The sequence below is a fragment of the Clavelina lepadiformis genome, chromosome 7 (assembly GCF_947623445.1).
Source record: "Clavelina lepadiformis chromosome 7, kaClaLepa1.1, whole genome shotgun sequence".
NCBI classification, from domain to species: domain Eukaryota; kingdom Metazoa; phylum Chordata; class Ascidiacea; order Aplousobranchia; family Clavelinidae; genus Clavelina; species Clavelina lepadiformis.
This window is the reverse complement of record NC_135246.1, coordinates 3,762,786-3,779,614: the sequence shown is the minus strand read 5'-3', so window position 1 is coordinate 3,779,614 and position 16,829 is coordinate 3,762,786. Positions and strand designations below refer to the sequence as shown.

At 36.2% G+C, this 16,829-nt stretch overlaps 1 protein-coding gene and 1 long non-coding RNA gene across 2 annotated transcripts; one reads left to right on the top strand and one right to left on the bottom strand.

Annotated features, from left to right (window-relative positions):
• Positions 1-7,352: 7,352 nt before the first annotated feature.
• On the top strand, positions 7,353-7,930 carry LOC143466244 (uncharacterized). The gene is made up of 3 exons (XR_013118732.1): positions 7,353-7,441; positions 7,526-7,606; positions 7,747-7,930. It is a non-coding gene; the product is annotated as an uncharacterized LOC143466244 (long non-coding RNA).
• Positions 7,931-10,580: 2,650 nt separating this feature from the next.
• On the bottom strand, positions 10,581-16,546 carry LOC143465899 (uncharacterized). Its single transcript, XM_076964421.1, has 8 exons — positions 16,176-16,546; positions 15,838-15,981; positions 14,966-15,011; positions 14,504-14,733; positions 13,131-13,223; positions 12,055-12,184; positions 11,521-11,584; positions 10,581-11,271 (listed from the first exon to the last, which is right to left on the bottom strand). The coding sequence occupies exons 1-8, from the start codon at positions 16,461-16,463 to the stop codon at positions 11,133-11,135; spliced, it is 1,134 nt and encodes a 377-aa protein (XP_076820536.1). The 5' UTR covers positions 16,464-16,546; the 3' UTR covers positions 10,581-11,132.
• Positions 16,547-16,829: the final 283 nt, after the last annotated feature.

The following is a 16,829-nucleotide window of genomic DNA, read 5'->3' as shown; positions in this document are numbered from 1 at the left end:
GTATGACGAAATTCCGCTGAAGTCCCACGTTGTTAAGTTATTGCATACAAACTCTCACGTTGAAGGTCTTGGGTTCGAGTTATCGCATACAAACTCTCACGATGAAGGTCTTGGGTTCGAGTTATCGGGGCACCACTTATGACGTTTAACTTATGACGTTTCGTCACTTCTAACTATTGATAAATCGCCTTATTCAAATAGAATACTCCGGCAGCAACAGAATACACTTTTTTATTTTTCTTCAGTCGCCCAACAACTCAAATTTTGGTAATCACGTTTTTTTTTTTTTATGCACTCGTTTTTTTTTACTGTCTCTCCCTCCACTCTCCCAGATTCGCAACCAAACCATCCGCTTTTTTTTAGCATAAATCCTTTTTCGTTCGTTGTTCTCTTCAAACGTTGCATCAGCCTGGCCAAGTTTGACCTCTGACGTATTTGTTTTTCAATTTCCAACCAGTTCAATCAAGGTCATCATATTATCATTTCTGATGCAGATGTTTTTCTGCACGTATGCTATGACGTGACACAGAGTCACGTGGTTTGGTTGTCACAATATCATCTCCCATCAAGCACTAACATAAGCCTTAACATCAACACATAGCATAACATTCTTGATTCGGCAACAAAAATAACGTTTTACCGGGACAGAGAAGAAATGTTAATGCAATTTTTCTCTCAAGAAGATAATTTTGTGTACTGTAAAAACATCGAAGGACTTCTTTCATCTATGGGATTTGAGTGGTGTAATGGTTTTGGGATGGCCTAAGCCAAACCCAGTCTTTCAGTTTTATTGTCTGACTCCTATGATTGTCTTTGACTCCGTTGCGTTTACTGTCTCTATATTGCTTCTTAAATCAACACCAACTTCATAAGTTCAAATTTGCTATATTGTCCAAATAACTTGTCCGAATTAGGATATTTACAACATGATTCCAATTCCCAATTTGTTAGCAATTACTTATTCAAAATAGAATAACTCAGAAAAGAATTCAATTCGTACGAGTCAGAGAAGAGAAGAGTACTAGCAAGTCCTGAAGGGACAAGCCCTTGCAGAGCCTCGCCGGCCAGAACATCCAGCATGACGATTTGAACCAAGCTTAACCTTTTATATCATACTCGTCAGCCAATCAGCTAACGCCATGTTAATTTATCGTTGCTACGTGTATGTGTGTACTATCTATTATTCTACGAATCTATGTTATCCAAATATTTCATCAAGTACACTTCAAACTTTACGCCGTAAAACAACGCTACTTGAAATACTTCAACTACCGTCAGCACGCTACAAGCTTTGCAAACATTATTATCTGCCTGGAGAAAAATCAAAACTTGTGCAATGCCAATTTATACAACCAATTTCTACATAATCCCCACACATCTATGGAGACTATGGGTGTACTTGAGTATATACCAGAAGAATAGAGGTCATTCATTGACAGCTCCAAAAAAGGCTTGAAATGTGTGCTACTTTTCCCTGCTTTATTTGTTGATTTGGCTTCACCAAGTATCCCTGCTTTATTTGTTGATTTGTATTTGTTGAGGCTATGAAAAATAGTAAAATTAAATAATTTCAAAACATAGACATTAGATATGTAATGGAATGATTGGTTATTGAACTTGACTGTACCAGTCAATCCAATACAATCTTTGATTGTCTGAATGTTTATTGTCCTCGAAGTAAATGAGTCTCAAGGTCGTTGTCTTGCTTTATCAACCCTAGACTCGACTGTTCAGCCAAAAGCTGATTGTCTTGTGTTACCAACAACTAAAATTGTCAACTTTACACTGAGCCACTTTAGTTTGTACTCATCAGTAGATTGCACAAGAATGTTGATTGTATAAACTGATTGTATTGTTTCTTCTTTATACGATTACAAATTGATAGAACATTGGCACATCAACAGCATTTCATTCAACAGTTAAAGTTTTAGCATTTTGGCTTAGCTATATTCAACTGTATTAAATTGCTGGTTGTTGGTTATTACCAAACTTGTTACTAGCATACGCTAACACACTTACTTTTGGCAAACTGAACGCATGCGAGAAAGGCACAGATATTACGTCACAACACTGGTACAGGAAGTGATTGTGGCTCGTGTTACGCTTTGCTAAAACGACACATAAGTACGAGAATTGTATATCTTACACAATCTGTATATTACCTTTGGTTATTATTACAATATTATCACAGATATTTTCTGTATAAACATTATGAGTGAATATTAGGAGCAACATAAATAGCGGCTCGGGTTCCAAATAGCGACTGTCAGAACAGCGACTGTCAATAGAGCGACCACACGACAGCGATTCATTTAAAACAGCGACTGTCAATAGAGCGACCTCACTTCTTTTATTAAATCCAAGGCTTACGCGCACACGCACTCTTTCACCCGGTCATTAACTTCGGTCAATGCATCCTGCACGATTCTTCGTGGTGGATCCCGTGTTCTTACTGCAGCTGTTTTTACACTGTTTTCAACTCTCCTGGCTGCCACTTCCGTAGGGTTTGGTGGATGCGTGTGGACGCCACTGCTCACTGGGGGTTGTTGTTGCTCACGATACTGAAGGCTTGTCGTTAGGCGATTTTTACAACCTGTCTTAGCACATCTCCAATTGATTGTATTTAACTTTGTTTTGTCTTTCCTGTACAAAAAGCCTTCATAACTTATCATGTCACTTCCTTTTCTTGAAATTATAAAATCCATTGGGGCAAATTTTTCAAACGACCTTAAAATTAATGAATTTTTTCAAACGACCTTAAAATTAATGTGACACGTCATAGTGTTGCCTTCCATTTATAAATGCCTCATTCGACTCAGTGAATTCAACTCAGTGAATACGAGTTAAGTCTAGGCTTACCATACGTCCCGTTTTAGCCGGGACAGTCCCGCTTTTGAAGGCTTTGTCCCGGCGTCCCGATCAGTCAACTAAAAGTCCCGCTTTGGCATTTACTGAGCCAGCATTGCCCCACACTACACGAATATTAGCATGATGTGATTGGTTTGTTTAACCAATTTGCTGAAAAGCCATACCCGATGCGTGTTCTTGTTTCGTTGTGTTAAATGTGAAAGTAATTGATACATCATTGTAGCGGGTAATTGGTCCAGTGGTGAGTTGATTGTTAGCGTATTTGCTTGTTCACTGTTCAGTAATACACTAGTAGGCTAGGAGGAGATGATCTTTTTGCAGTTAGGTTATTGAAAGAACTTATTTCGTACGGTTCCGGTACTTGTTTGCATTTTCTTCAGCAAAAACCATTTGAATGTGAAAGCCCTTATCACCTGCAAAATTAAAACTGACTTTTCCTGCTGTGGTTTTTATGAGAAAATAAAGTTGAATATAGACTTCTGGAAGAAAGTATTGTCTACAGAAAAGTATGATTGGACGATTATGTAAATTTACAAATGCTTGAACATTGTTTTGTTTCCTAGTAAAATCCATTATTTTAGTTTTTCTTGGTGTCTTACTACTTCAGTTGTCCCTGACGATAGGAATCCAAAATAGTCTCATACTTCTAGTAAAATGTAAACCACATTTATCTGATAGGGCTTGTTGTTCTGAAGCGTCTCGCTTTTCAATCAAAAAAATATGGTAAGCTTAGTTAAGTTGCTATCATAACAGTCGCTGTTTTAATGCGGTCGGCATTTATACAATCGCTGTTTGGAATGTCGCTCACTTGATTACGTCGCTATTATGAAGTCGCCATTATGACAGTCGCTGTTTTGACAGTCGCTATCCGGCCTGGATGCCATAAATAGCTGATGTCTATGTCAACGTGGTAAAACAACAACAAAAGATGATATGTAAAGTTGGACTTATGTTCAAATACCTTTTCAAAAAATTGCACATCTTGGAAAGTTTGCTCAGTGAGCAGGCTTCGTAGATAAAAATCAATTGCTCATATCGGCTAACTTTCCAATGTGGGTTAAAGCTATGAGCATCAATATTAGGATTCAATCAACTAGCAATCAATACAATATTTAAAAAATGAGACACTGTGTTCTTTTTCGTCTAATGCCTCCATGTCATGCCGAGTTTATGCCACCTCAATTCAAGCCGTAATAATATGCTACATTCATCGCTGTTGTTGCTTTTCTTGATTATATTATTACTGTATTTCATATGTGAGTGTTAAGCGCTTAAGAGCAATTCCTCTTATCAGAAATAGTGCTATATAAATGTTATTATTATTTTTATTCAGTATAATGTTGCCTTTCACTGTGGATAGCCATGTGACGTTGCAAATTACACTTTAGTGTAAATGACTTTTGACACTCCTGGCATTGATAATTAGGTTGCACTGATTGCTTTTAACAAAACGTCATTTTGCATACCAACTGGATGACACTCCATTGCTTGATTATCATACAACTTTATAATGTATTTGCTGAAAAGAACTTAAAATATTTGAAGATTTTCTTGATAGCGGAAAATTGATCAAATGTAACGAAACTGTTGAAATAAAAATAATAAATCTAAATCAATTTTTTCAACATTTACTAGATAGTACAGAACAGCAGTGATTGTCACATACAAAAACGAAAATCAAAAAGATTCCCTGTGGTTTTGAAAGAATGATTATGAAGACTTCTGCGTAGTTTCAAAAAAAACACAAGAAATCATTTTAAATGACATTAAACACCAGTTTGACCTAAACTAACCCAAAATTGGCACACCACAGACAGTGCTCCAATCGTTTCCACGACATATGGCCGCGGGAAAATGACCGCGAACAAACTCACCGGGGACAACTGAACGTGACGTAAATTGACCGCGAACAAACTAACCGGGAACAGACTTACCGGAATGAAAATTGACCGGGAGGTAAATTGACCGTGCAAGTGCTGAATTATTGTGTTTAAGTTGATGGTAGTATATGATATGTAAAGTAAATATTTGTTTGTAACTATTTCCTTTGTTTTTACCAAAAATTTTTTTTTATTTCAATACACATTGAAACATTTATTGAAATAAACAGAAATATTTCCGGAAATACGAGAAATACGAGTAACAACATTAAAAGAAGTTCACTGCAAAACACATATGACACTACATAATAAGGGCACTAAAATTTACACAAACTGCTATTTGACAAATCAGTCAACCTTGACTGCAATACACATACTTAATTGGCTGAGATTAAAGCTGATGCGCGACTAGATAGTGAATTAGAATTTTGACCTTTTGACGGCCAATTTGTCGACGGTTAATTTGATCGCCGGCCAATTTGTTGTCGGTCAGTTGTCCACTACCAGTTGTCGCCGGTGAGTTTGTTCACGGCCATATGTCGTGATCCCGCTCCAATCACTTAAATGTCTAAGAGTAACACATTTAGGAAAGTTATATCAGAATTAATTGTTTAAGTCTGTTTGATGTGTTGTTGAAAATCACTAATCAATCACCATTGATGTGATTGAAATGTTGAATTGAAAATATCAATGGTATGCTACCTAACATTGGTTTAATTTAAAGAAGTTCCATAAAGCAGTTTTACAGCATGTGCTAGCAGTATACCAACATTAAGCATTTAATATGTCAATGAACCAATATTTTAACAAGCAAGCTTTTTTATGCAAGTGATCACACGAGTTATGCTCATTTCTTAAAACTGAACACGTTCACATTTTTTTACACTTGCACTTGCTTACTTTGCACAGAAAAACGCTGCAACTGTAACAGCAAGAGGCTATACACCACAAGTATAGGCTAGGTCAGGACCGTCCAACCTTTTTCCTTAATGGACTAACGGAGTCAAAGATAAAATAGTCAAGGAGTTCTAAAAAAACTTGTAATGGAATGGGTATATATGGTAGCTGAATTTGACAGCTTGACCGACTTCACTACAATCTTTGCTTGTTGAAATGTTTATTACGGGTGATGACATATGAGTCTCATAAGGTCGTTGTCTGCTTTTCTCACCCTCGTACTTATTTGTTAACCTTAAGGGAATATTGTCTTACGATGACGACAACCAAGTTGTCTAACTTCGTATGAGGTCGGCTCAAGCATATTCAGATACCAATTGCAGCCTTTTCTTCCCTTCTTCGTCAGAGGTCTTCAGGTCCTCTTGGCCTATGAGTGGGTGTAGGACACGACAGTCGAAGATGATGCGTTCTTCTGTTTGTGAATCTGCACCGCAAATGCCTGATGGTGATGTAAATTACATGGGTTTCTTGTAGAAGGATGGCGGTGACTTTGTGGGTACTCGCAAGGTGTTTCAAGATGTTGATTTTGGCTTTTGTGAGACCTTCAACATTCAGCTGTAACAGTGTGACACTTTCCTGTTCGGCAGTTCAATCTACCTGCCCTAATGAGGGCACATGCTTCGGGTCAGTATTAGGCTGCCGACACTTGACACTGAACTTCTTCAAATTGAACACAACAATGGGGACGTCAGTGAAGAACAAAGTGAGCGCTACCACCAAGATATTAGAGTTATGGAAGAGCACTACCAGGGCCGATGGGATTGCTACATGATGGCAGATTACTGCTGGAATTTGAAGAGAGAAATTTACACTACTACCCACAAACGAAAGCCATTAAAACGAAAATTTTCCGAGTTCTTAAAGATTGTGGCATTACATTGAATGTTCAACGGTCAATTTCTAGTGATGTTTTTTAACTGAACACGAGGCTTTGTGTTCGTGTTTTGCATGATTAAACATTCCAGCAGTTCTGATTAAAACAACCTCTACATTTCAAGGCGGTCTCTGATTTGCAGTATTATTTTATAATGAACATATATAAATTGTAACTTATATTATCTCAAAAACGTGATGTGATAGAAACAAAATAACGCCAGATTCGGATTCAGCGCCCCCAAATTAGGTAAAAAAGACCCAAACACAATCTGCAACAAAAATCGTGTTGACCAGTGTTGTTTGAAAGCGTATTTCTTGTTTGACCAGTCTGCAACGAGGTTAGCACGATACTTTTCATTTATGCGTTTTTTTAATTTTTATATCGTATTGCCCGAATTTGAAACTGTTAACCAGCGGAAGTGGTGTTAGGCCAAATATGCCATGTTTCAGACATACCGAATTCTTTGCTAGTGCTGAAAAATTAAAGTTAAACAGCCGACAGCAGAACAGCTGTATAGCCACTTTTGATGCTTTGCGATATATCTGTGCTACCATACCCCGTTGGCACCTTGAGGTTTTTTGTTAAAAATAATGTTTTTTGTTACCTTTCATTTAAAAAATATTAGTAAGAACTCTTGTTCCTAAACAACTTACAAGTTTATCAACGTAACTTATAAACAAAAAAGCAACGTGTACGACGTCACCAGGAATCCAAGGTTTTCGATCAGAACACTTATGCTAAGTCATGTGACAAATTTATCGCGACTCCGTCAAATCAACGATATAATACTGTGATGAAAAATTTAAAAGTCAGCGAGGTTTTGAAGTTCATCAAAAGGTCAAGCATCGTGGTTATTTAGGTAAGTCCTGCTGCCTTAAGGTTTTGTATATTTTTATAAGTTTACATGTTTAGCAAGATAAATTTGCGTGTATGTAATTTGTAGAATTCTTCATAGTTTTGGCCCGAATGCAGATCGATGCAAATTACTTGAAGCCTCAAGAAAAATGTTTGATCTTTTTCTCAGGTATATATTTTTATTATTCCGCTCAACATTTAATGTGATAAGATATTAATGTTGTATTATACTGATATTGAATGGTGTGGTAATACTGTATGTTCCAACTTTCTGAAATCAATTGCAATAAGTTGGATTGTTTACTCTAGGAAAATACACGCAGAAAATACAACAGAATTGCCATCAAGTAACCTCACTCCTGATGAAATTAGTATTCTCGAGTATGTTGGAGGATATATTCTGCGTAAACTGAAACGCAGTTTTAATTTGTATGTTACACATTTGTACACGTTTCGTCTTTAAATAAAGGTGGTGAGTCCACCCTAGGTGTGAATTCAAATACAACAAAATGTTTATGATGTAACGAAGGCTTTGTTTGACTTCAATGCTAGATGATGTAATAATGCTTGCTATCTAGTTTTGATGGCAGGAGCTAGACGTATAAACATTCAATTTATTTTCTTATCGTTGCATTTAAAAGAAAAGCGATTACACGGTTCGAAAGAGGAATGTTCTGCCGTGTCAGAAATGTTTTAGTTGTCAAAATTGACCCATCGTACGTCGAGTAATTGTAAAAATTTCTGGCTAATTTTAGTACTGGTTTTGCAAGCGTGCATATGCATGAACTTGTCCTCTCGGTATGACAAAATTTTGCTTTCTAATACTTCTGCCCATGCTTCTTTTTTTTGATACAAAATTTTTTGTTTGGTGCACTAAACAAATTTTGCTGAGGTAGACAGTTGTTGCATTCAGGCATGCAACATATACGTGGCATTTTGATATTGCAGTCTCAATCTGCAAGCATACCTGTAGATATTTAGGCCTAGTTTCACCGAGTTTTATAAATTTCGCACCATTGTAAACTTCAAAGTTAACCAAATTCAGCTAGGCCTATAGGCTATGCTGATATATACGCTTACAAACGTCACCTTCCCCTAATCATAGTTATTTCTTCGTAAGGCCAGTAAGGCTACACTAAGTCCAAGGATCAACCAAAGTCAAACGTGACAAACGGATGTGACCGCACTGAAGCGTAACGAGGGCGAAATAAAAACGGTACTTTCCCTAGCAGTTTCCTATCATGTTCTTTATATCGTTGGTCAAATCGTAATGGTAAGCTACTACGTTTGGCGATGTTGGTCAAAAAATTCCTTTTTTCAACGCGTTCGCAACTTTACAAACGCGCATGTATGATAAATAATGTACCTATCCGAAAGTTTCAAACTAACGCGTTCATAAATTGCATGCACAATAAATTTATGTCTAAAAGACATAGCTGTATTAGCCAAACAGGTCATTACTATACACGCTCTTGTAAATTGTGATCGTGTACGTTTTATGCGTACACTTTTCAATTTGTATGCAAGCTGGCTATTGCATTGCTTACGTGTTCACAGTTTGTGAATGGGTCCGTAATTTGGGGACATGTTGATAATTTGCAGAACTCGTTTGCAAGTTGTCAATAGCTTATTGATTTATGGGCGGGACATGATTGCCAGAAAAAAAGCATGCGGACAAAAGTTTGTAAAAAATATTTTGAGAACTACAAGTAACTTCAAAACTTTATACAGTATCTGTTATTTTAAAATCATTACGTTAACAAAATGGCGTCCAACGAGTAGGTGCATTGCCAACGCGTTGATAAATTGTTACGCGCTCACAATTTACAAAAGCGTGTATAGTAATGACCCGTTTGGCCGACACAGCCATGTTTTACAAGATAATTTATCGTGTATGCAATTTATGAACTCATTATTTGAACATTTCATCCAGGCAAATTACATCGTCCGCTTACATACGCGTTCGCAAATTGCGAACGTACATGCAACTTGTGACCCTGCCGACGCGAGTAAAAACATTTGAGGAGCAGCTGCTACCGCGAGGACCTCGGTGACGTGTTAACCAAGATGACTGTACAGAAGAAAGCGTCCTGCTTGTTTTGCACAAGGGCTTTACTGTAACTTTCGCCTTTCTAACAGCTGGCAAAGCTAACGATAGAACACCACACGTTATTTTGACGAAAAAGGTGTAATGTTTTTTTATTTTTTACGCAGTTTATAACAGTTGCCTTCTAGACAGGCGCACAGGCGCTCTTCTGTGACGTTTGTTCACATCCAAGTTATGACCTTATTTCGGTACATGTTACCTTGCTCTATATACATTTTACCGCTGTTTTACCTAATAAGGGATTCTCGTTCTTGTTGCGACGAATAGCACCTTCTGCACTCATCATCACTTCAACGAGAAGTTGACTTTAACGGACCAAAAAATTGACGTTTAAACATTCATCCCGAACTGTTGTGACCTTTAAGCCGTTTTATCTTTTCGGCAATTTTCGGGCGTGACCCAAATTTTCGAAGTGTTACTTCAGGGCGGATCAACGGGCAGTCTTCGATGTTCAGGCCACACAGGAAGAACTTCCTGAGAAGCGTTAACTTATATTTACTGTAATTGTACGTTAGCCAGGCTTATAGGCTGCACTGTAGTTCCGACGTTATACAAAGTTTGCCTGGAAAAAGATTCGGATTCGTGAGAATACAAACAATAGATTTTGGTGCAAATCCGTATCGAAACGTTGTTCTAATTCATTAATCAAACTTTCTACCGAGCACTTTAAACATGCGTAGGATAAACTTGTCATTTTGTTGTTAAAGGAAAAGAAATACCTGTTTTTCTTTTATATAAATAAACTAAAATTTACCGCAATCATTTAACTGTCCTTAATATGGCCGATACAAACAAAACCTTTAACGTTTTGCAGTTAATTTCCGACTTTTTGCAAAATATAGAATTCCACATGAATCTATCTGCTTGCAAAATTTTGTTATTTTGACAATAACAAACATTATAGATATTCGTGCATATTCGGATAGGCCTACAATGTTCGTATTGCTGCCGAGTTTTAAAAAAGACCTGACGTAATTGCTAGTCAGGTCATACCCTGAGGATCTACATTAGAATTAAACATTCCAAAATTGCAAAAGCAGCGCGTTGTTGAAAAGCAGTCGATAAACGAGACGACATTTTCACGAAACTTTAGAGTTCGAGAAATGGTATTGAATGAAAGCTAATACAGTGACTACCAAAGGTCTGTATTACTGGAGAAGAGATTGATTTAGACACCTAATGACTGACTATAGTTCAACAGGTAACTTACACCTTTTTAAAGCACCACAACTGTAAGATGTTTTTAAAGCAAGCTAACATCAAATCAAGTCCTGTTGATAGTTGAAAAATAGAAACCGCACTTTAACCCGAGCTGTATGCAACGATAAGGATAACAGGTGAGTTTAAATTTTGTACAGTTTTTAATGTCACCAAAGCTGAACCGCAATGTACTACTGAAAGGTAAATCAACAATAACGTTACCAAATAGGTACTCGCCAAATAGTTGGCTTTTAAGTTATTTTATCAATCACTGGTTCTACCGTTTTTCCGTGCATGAAGAAAGAAATATGCCAGGAAATTCGCAACATATATGATATCAGCAACAGAAAATAACAATCTCTCGCTTATTGTGCGCCCAAGAATGCAATTATATTTTCACTGTAAAAACAACAGGATGCGCGGAAGTGCCGGTACTTCCCCCTTTAAACAGCGCTCTTTGCAAAATGTTCGGGTCAATGTCAATTGCTTCGGTGAGGTTTTGATTGTGACGAACTTCTGTCATCCATCTGCAAATATAAAGCTACGTTAGTTGAGAGTCTTTAAGCGGGTACAAATTTCATTTATCTATGTAATAACTTCCTGCGTTTGTAAAATTCCAATCGTAGCCACAAATGATGCATTTTGTTATAAGTGAAATCGTACCAACACGTTAATTGTATTAATAATAATTAATAACTTAGATTTATATTATTTTAGCTTTGCAACAACTGATACAACAGTCGTTACAGAACATAATTTACGGAAAAATGTTTTACCTGTACTGTAAGCTCTTCTGTTCACTGATGTCTTTGAAGGCTAGTTTCATTTGCATGGGTTGCCCTGGAAACAACAATATAAACTTTGATTAATGACAAATTACAGAGCAGGCAATAGCTATAGTTCAATTCAGTTACAGTCGTGCAATAAAGCAGAGTAAAGTGGTAATATGAAAGTCGTGATTCTGAACGTGATTTTAGATTTTAGTTTGTTTAGAATCTAGGTTTTCGTCTTTTGAAGATCCTGTTCTACTGCACGGAAACCTGTAATCCTAATTTTATCAAATCAAACCTTTATTGTAAATGGCTAAGGCAGGCGTCACCAAACTTTTTTCACGAAGGACCAAATGAGCGTATAAATTGACATTTGTGTGCCGAATTCCCGTTTTGTTGAATAGCCCACCATACAATAGGCTCATTTGTGGCACAGTACAGTCAGACAACCTAGTCTCTCAGGCCAGTAGTTTGGTGACCCCTGAGCTAAGATTAAAGGTACAAGCGTTGTGCTCGGTCTTAAAAATCAACAACTCTTACCGTCTAGATCTCGGCAGTTGTACTTTTGATAAGCACGAATTGCATCAGTTCTACGAACATAGACCACCTCAGCTTTTCCTGGTTCAACTAATCTTGCTCTTCGAACAGGTCCGAGAACACTGAACAATTCCTAAATGTCAACAAATGGTAAAACTTACATGAAATGCACCTGTTTGCTTGCTTAAAAAGATGAAACCAATATTGCTTAAAATTCAATGTCATATCTAATTTAAAGGCAGTTTTCGAACAATTTTAGAAAAATGACTAAAAACGACTCATTCAGAAATTTTTGCTTTATGATTACACAATGCCTTATCAATAGAAATCTCTTACGACAGCTAATCGAAGACATCACAAAAATTTATGGAATTTTCTCTTACCAAACTGACAAGATTTACATTCGCTAAGGGTGTCAATTTTTGCTTATCAGTACTTGGTTTGTTTATAAGTGTGATTATTGAAAAATTTGTTAATGTATCTTGAATAAATTTTTCATACACTAAGTATTGTCTTGATTATGATACTTGTCCGCAAATATAAACCGTACAAAAAACAACGATAAATATATAAGCTATATCCAAGTGGAACAATTTTATTGAATACAAAATGATTACAACTGTGTACTTTAGCTCTAATATTAACATCTCTCTATTATCTCTAACTATGTACCACGTCTTATACTAAAGCAACAGAGTACATTGGTAGAAATGCAAGGAGTATTTGGATAAAATGTGGACTGGTAACCCTTTATATCTGGTCAATTGTTACAGTGAAAAACAGTTGCAACAAAGACTTCACTTTACTCATTAATTTTCAGGTTATATTCTATATATCAGCGCCGTGTTTGCGTCAGACTTACACATATATATAAGATATATATATATATACCATATATATCACATATATATCACAGACAGTACATATATACACCATCAAGCCAAAACCTTATATAGCATAATCAAGTTATGCAGCTGTAACTACAAGAACAAGAAAAATATCAAGACTAAAACACATATGCGATTCTGGAAGTACGAAGGCATCAATAAAACAATATGTGCAGTATTATTCATTCTTACCAGTATATCGTCTTCAATTACAACAGGATGAAGGTTAGATACTATAATTTTATGACCTTCTAATGGGCTTGAGTATTCCATTGCTTCAGATTCCTGCAAAAGTGTATATTACAAATTGAAAATTACTCGAACGGTTGAGTTATAGTTTATGAAACGTTTTCTGAGTTAAATGCAATAACATTCTGCAAGTGTATATTGAAACTAGTATGTATGTCCATTATGAATGCCGCAGTTTGAGGCAAGACAAAATTCATAAAAAAAAAAAACTAATCTCAAAATTGATTCCCAAAAACATAAGATGATTCAACTAAAAATTCACTGTAAGTGCTGCTGCTGTGCTCTCAACGTAAGATCTTGAAAATCATTATCAATGGCATTGCCAGTAAAACCATTTTGTAAGTGAAAATGCTAAACTTGGAAATATATCGCCAGAATCCTTAAAAAAGTCATACAACTGTAGCGACTCTTTTGCTGCTGCAGCTTGAGGTGCCAAACAATTAAAGTCTAAGCAACCTCGTGCTAAATAAGAAAAAATGAGACAATCATCATTTTAATAATTTCATTTCGAAAACGGGCAGTTAAAAATGACAGTACTTAAGTGTTCTTAGTGGAAGCAGTGACGCGATGCAGAAGACGTCACATAAGTGCTCATCAGTCATTCTAGTTCTAAGTATGTTTCGGTTAAGACTTAACAATGATAACTTTAGACTTTATAAACTTTAAATAACTTTAGATGTATGTTGATTTAAAAAATTTCCTTTAATTCTGCCATACTTGATGTAACAAATAACAGAATTTAACAGTTAACTGTAATGGGCCTCATGACATGTGGACCATACAAAAACGCAGCTTTGTACAGTTGTTGGCACATAACTGCTAAATTTTTGTGCAATATCTGCTTAATAACAAACAGTAACTTAGGCCACTTTACAATTTTAGTGAATGTAAGTTCACAATTTACCACTGAATGCTTGAAAAATGAATTTCCACCTGAATAAGGCAGTTTTATGTTAGTTAGTCAGAGTGAAATAAAGTTTGTTACTTAAACAAGTTAAATAAGTTTGTTTCTTAAACTTCCAATGTTTGTTTCATATTTCTTTATCATGCTTGTTCGAAGTTACAGGTGAGCCAATAAAAAAAACAAGTGGAGGGCCTTAGGTGGCCCACAAGTCGTCGTCCTGCTGTTGATCTATACACGCTACGTTGATCTATACCTTGTTGATTTATACACGCCATAACATTAGTAGGCATACTGGTCAACGACTGGTACCGATTGTTAAAGTATTTGCTGATTTTAATTGTTTTTAATTTTAACTTCTAGGATCTTTACTTGTAGACTGTGGTTATAAAAGCAAATTTTAACAGTAACTTACTTTTTCCCTCGCTAGTCGATATTTGGAGGAATCGTTGGAGGACTGCATTGGTCTTAATCCAAACTCTAGTTTTGCACATGGATCCACTGAAGGGTTACGATAAACGACTGATGATTCAGGTGTAACCTGACCCACCTGTGGTTTTGTAGCAGACATACTTTCTTCAGAAGGCAAGGGAGATCTCCTTCTTGTTTGGGTGGGGGGAACAGATTTTTTCAAATACAAATTTCCTAAATTAGATCAGAAAAATATGTTCCTACTAGTTTATAGCACAAGTTCCCATGGAAACGAGTCTCTTGTTAAATTGTTATGTATATGGGATTTAGAGACTCCGTAACTACTAATTAACTAAACTACTTATGACCAAATGAAAGAACTTTGGAATAAACAATGAATACTTTCAACAAAAACAGATCAAAATTATCAGAATTTTACCACCCATGAACAACAAAAAGAACCTACTTTTTGCAGAAAGCTGTTGTCTAAAAGAAGGCTTCTTGTGATGCTTCTGTAAAACATAAAAGTTTTTAGCATTTTCTACAGTGTGTAACAAATTGTTTTTCCGTGCTGTAACTAAACATGTACTGCGATTGTACGCCAAATTTGCTGGAACCTAATGACCTGTTTAGGATAGAACAATACAAACCACATCATCTATAAAGAATCCATTCATCATCGCAAAAAAAAAATTTGCTAATAGTACACTTGCTATGTGAGATGGTTGTTTTTTTGTAACATAGTTCACAATCAGTTGACGCAAGTGACTGGGTTATGCAGCAATATGATATCGACTACCCAGCATTTTAATTTCTCTTTACGAAGTGTGTGTTGGTGCCATGCATAAAGCTCGCAAGTTTTGTGGTTCTTTTCATAATTTTTGAGAAAATACAATTAGACTAGAGTTGTCCATCACAAAAGTCTCAGCACATTAAAAAGATGTTGCGATCACATATAATCTGATCATAAGTATTGCAGGTCACAGATAAAAAATGTTAGTCTCGACAAAACCATTTCATGGAAGGTCTACTAAATGTTGCAATATTAAGCAAAGAGTAGTAAGACGAAACAGATTTAGTACAATGACATTTTTTTGCTTGAAAATGTATTCTCGGCCTACAGTTAAAGACTGAAATAACAGTTTATTAGAAGCAAATAAACCTACGGCACTACTTTAAGTGCATAAAAAATAACATTATAAATTTCGGCATTATCACGTTTTTAACCGATTCAAGCAGGAGATGGACAGGCAGTCATTCATTTTTTTGCAAGTGGTCAGTCTCAGAGTCATATGAGTATTACCAACATCCAGAGTTTCCTATATTTAAAAAGCTTACCTTTGTAGCTGATGGATTATCCAGAGTCACTTTTATTCTTTTGCGCTCTTCCTTTTGTCTGGGTTCCGTATCACGAACAAATTCATTTCGAATAGCAATTTTAATTCCACTACTGTCCATTGTCACCTTGTCCATTAGGACTCTCTGTAAATTTACATGTCACAAATTACCAACAAGACAAACTGGAGTGACATCATCGAGTATTGCTTAATACTCGATTGAGTGTGAGTATAGAAAACATGGCAATACTCAACCGAGTAATTGGACTTGGATTCGAATCGGCCTACCTCTAGCACAAACTTGAATAATTTCTATCTCAAGGCACCCCTAATATTTACCTGGCCATCCTTAAACGATACAAATCCAGAAACAGACGATGCTGGTGCCGGGGATTTTGACTTCGTCCGATTTGTGATTGTCCTTGTGATGGCAGTATTATCTTCTTTGTGAATGAACTGTTTTGTTTTGATGATCTTCTCCAAGTGACTAAATTTCACATTCGTTCGTGTAACATTACTTTTCCCAGGTGGAACATTTGCTCGTCGTTTTCTTAAAATGCCTCTGGCGTCCAGAATCCTTCCCTTGTTTTTCGTTCTTGCATTATTCATAAACATTTGTGGTTTCATTTTACTTGCACAGTTGACGCTACAAATACAATTAGGAACAGCGATTTATTGAGAGCTTCTCTTAATTCACTGAGAAAAGATTTTTGTAAATATTATTGGAATTGACAAGACAAAGTCTAATTTTTTGAACTTAGGCAAACAAGAACTGCATGCATGTAAATCTTGGATGATTGACAACATATGACAAATCACAGGTTTAACTTTATGTAGAAAAAAATCAAACGAACATTGTGCACTGTCAACAACACAATGTAGTTTACAAAGTGAATGGTACCTACACTTTTGCAGCAATGTCTGTACTAAACAATATATACAAGCAAAACAAAGACATTATGATAGAAATAAACCCTTTCTGAGTTACGGCCA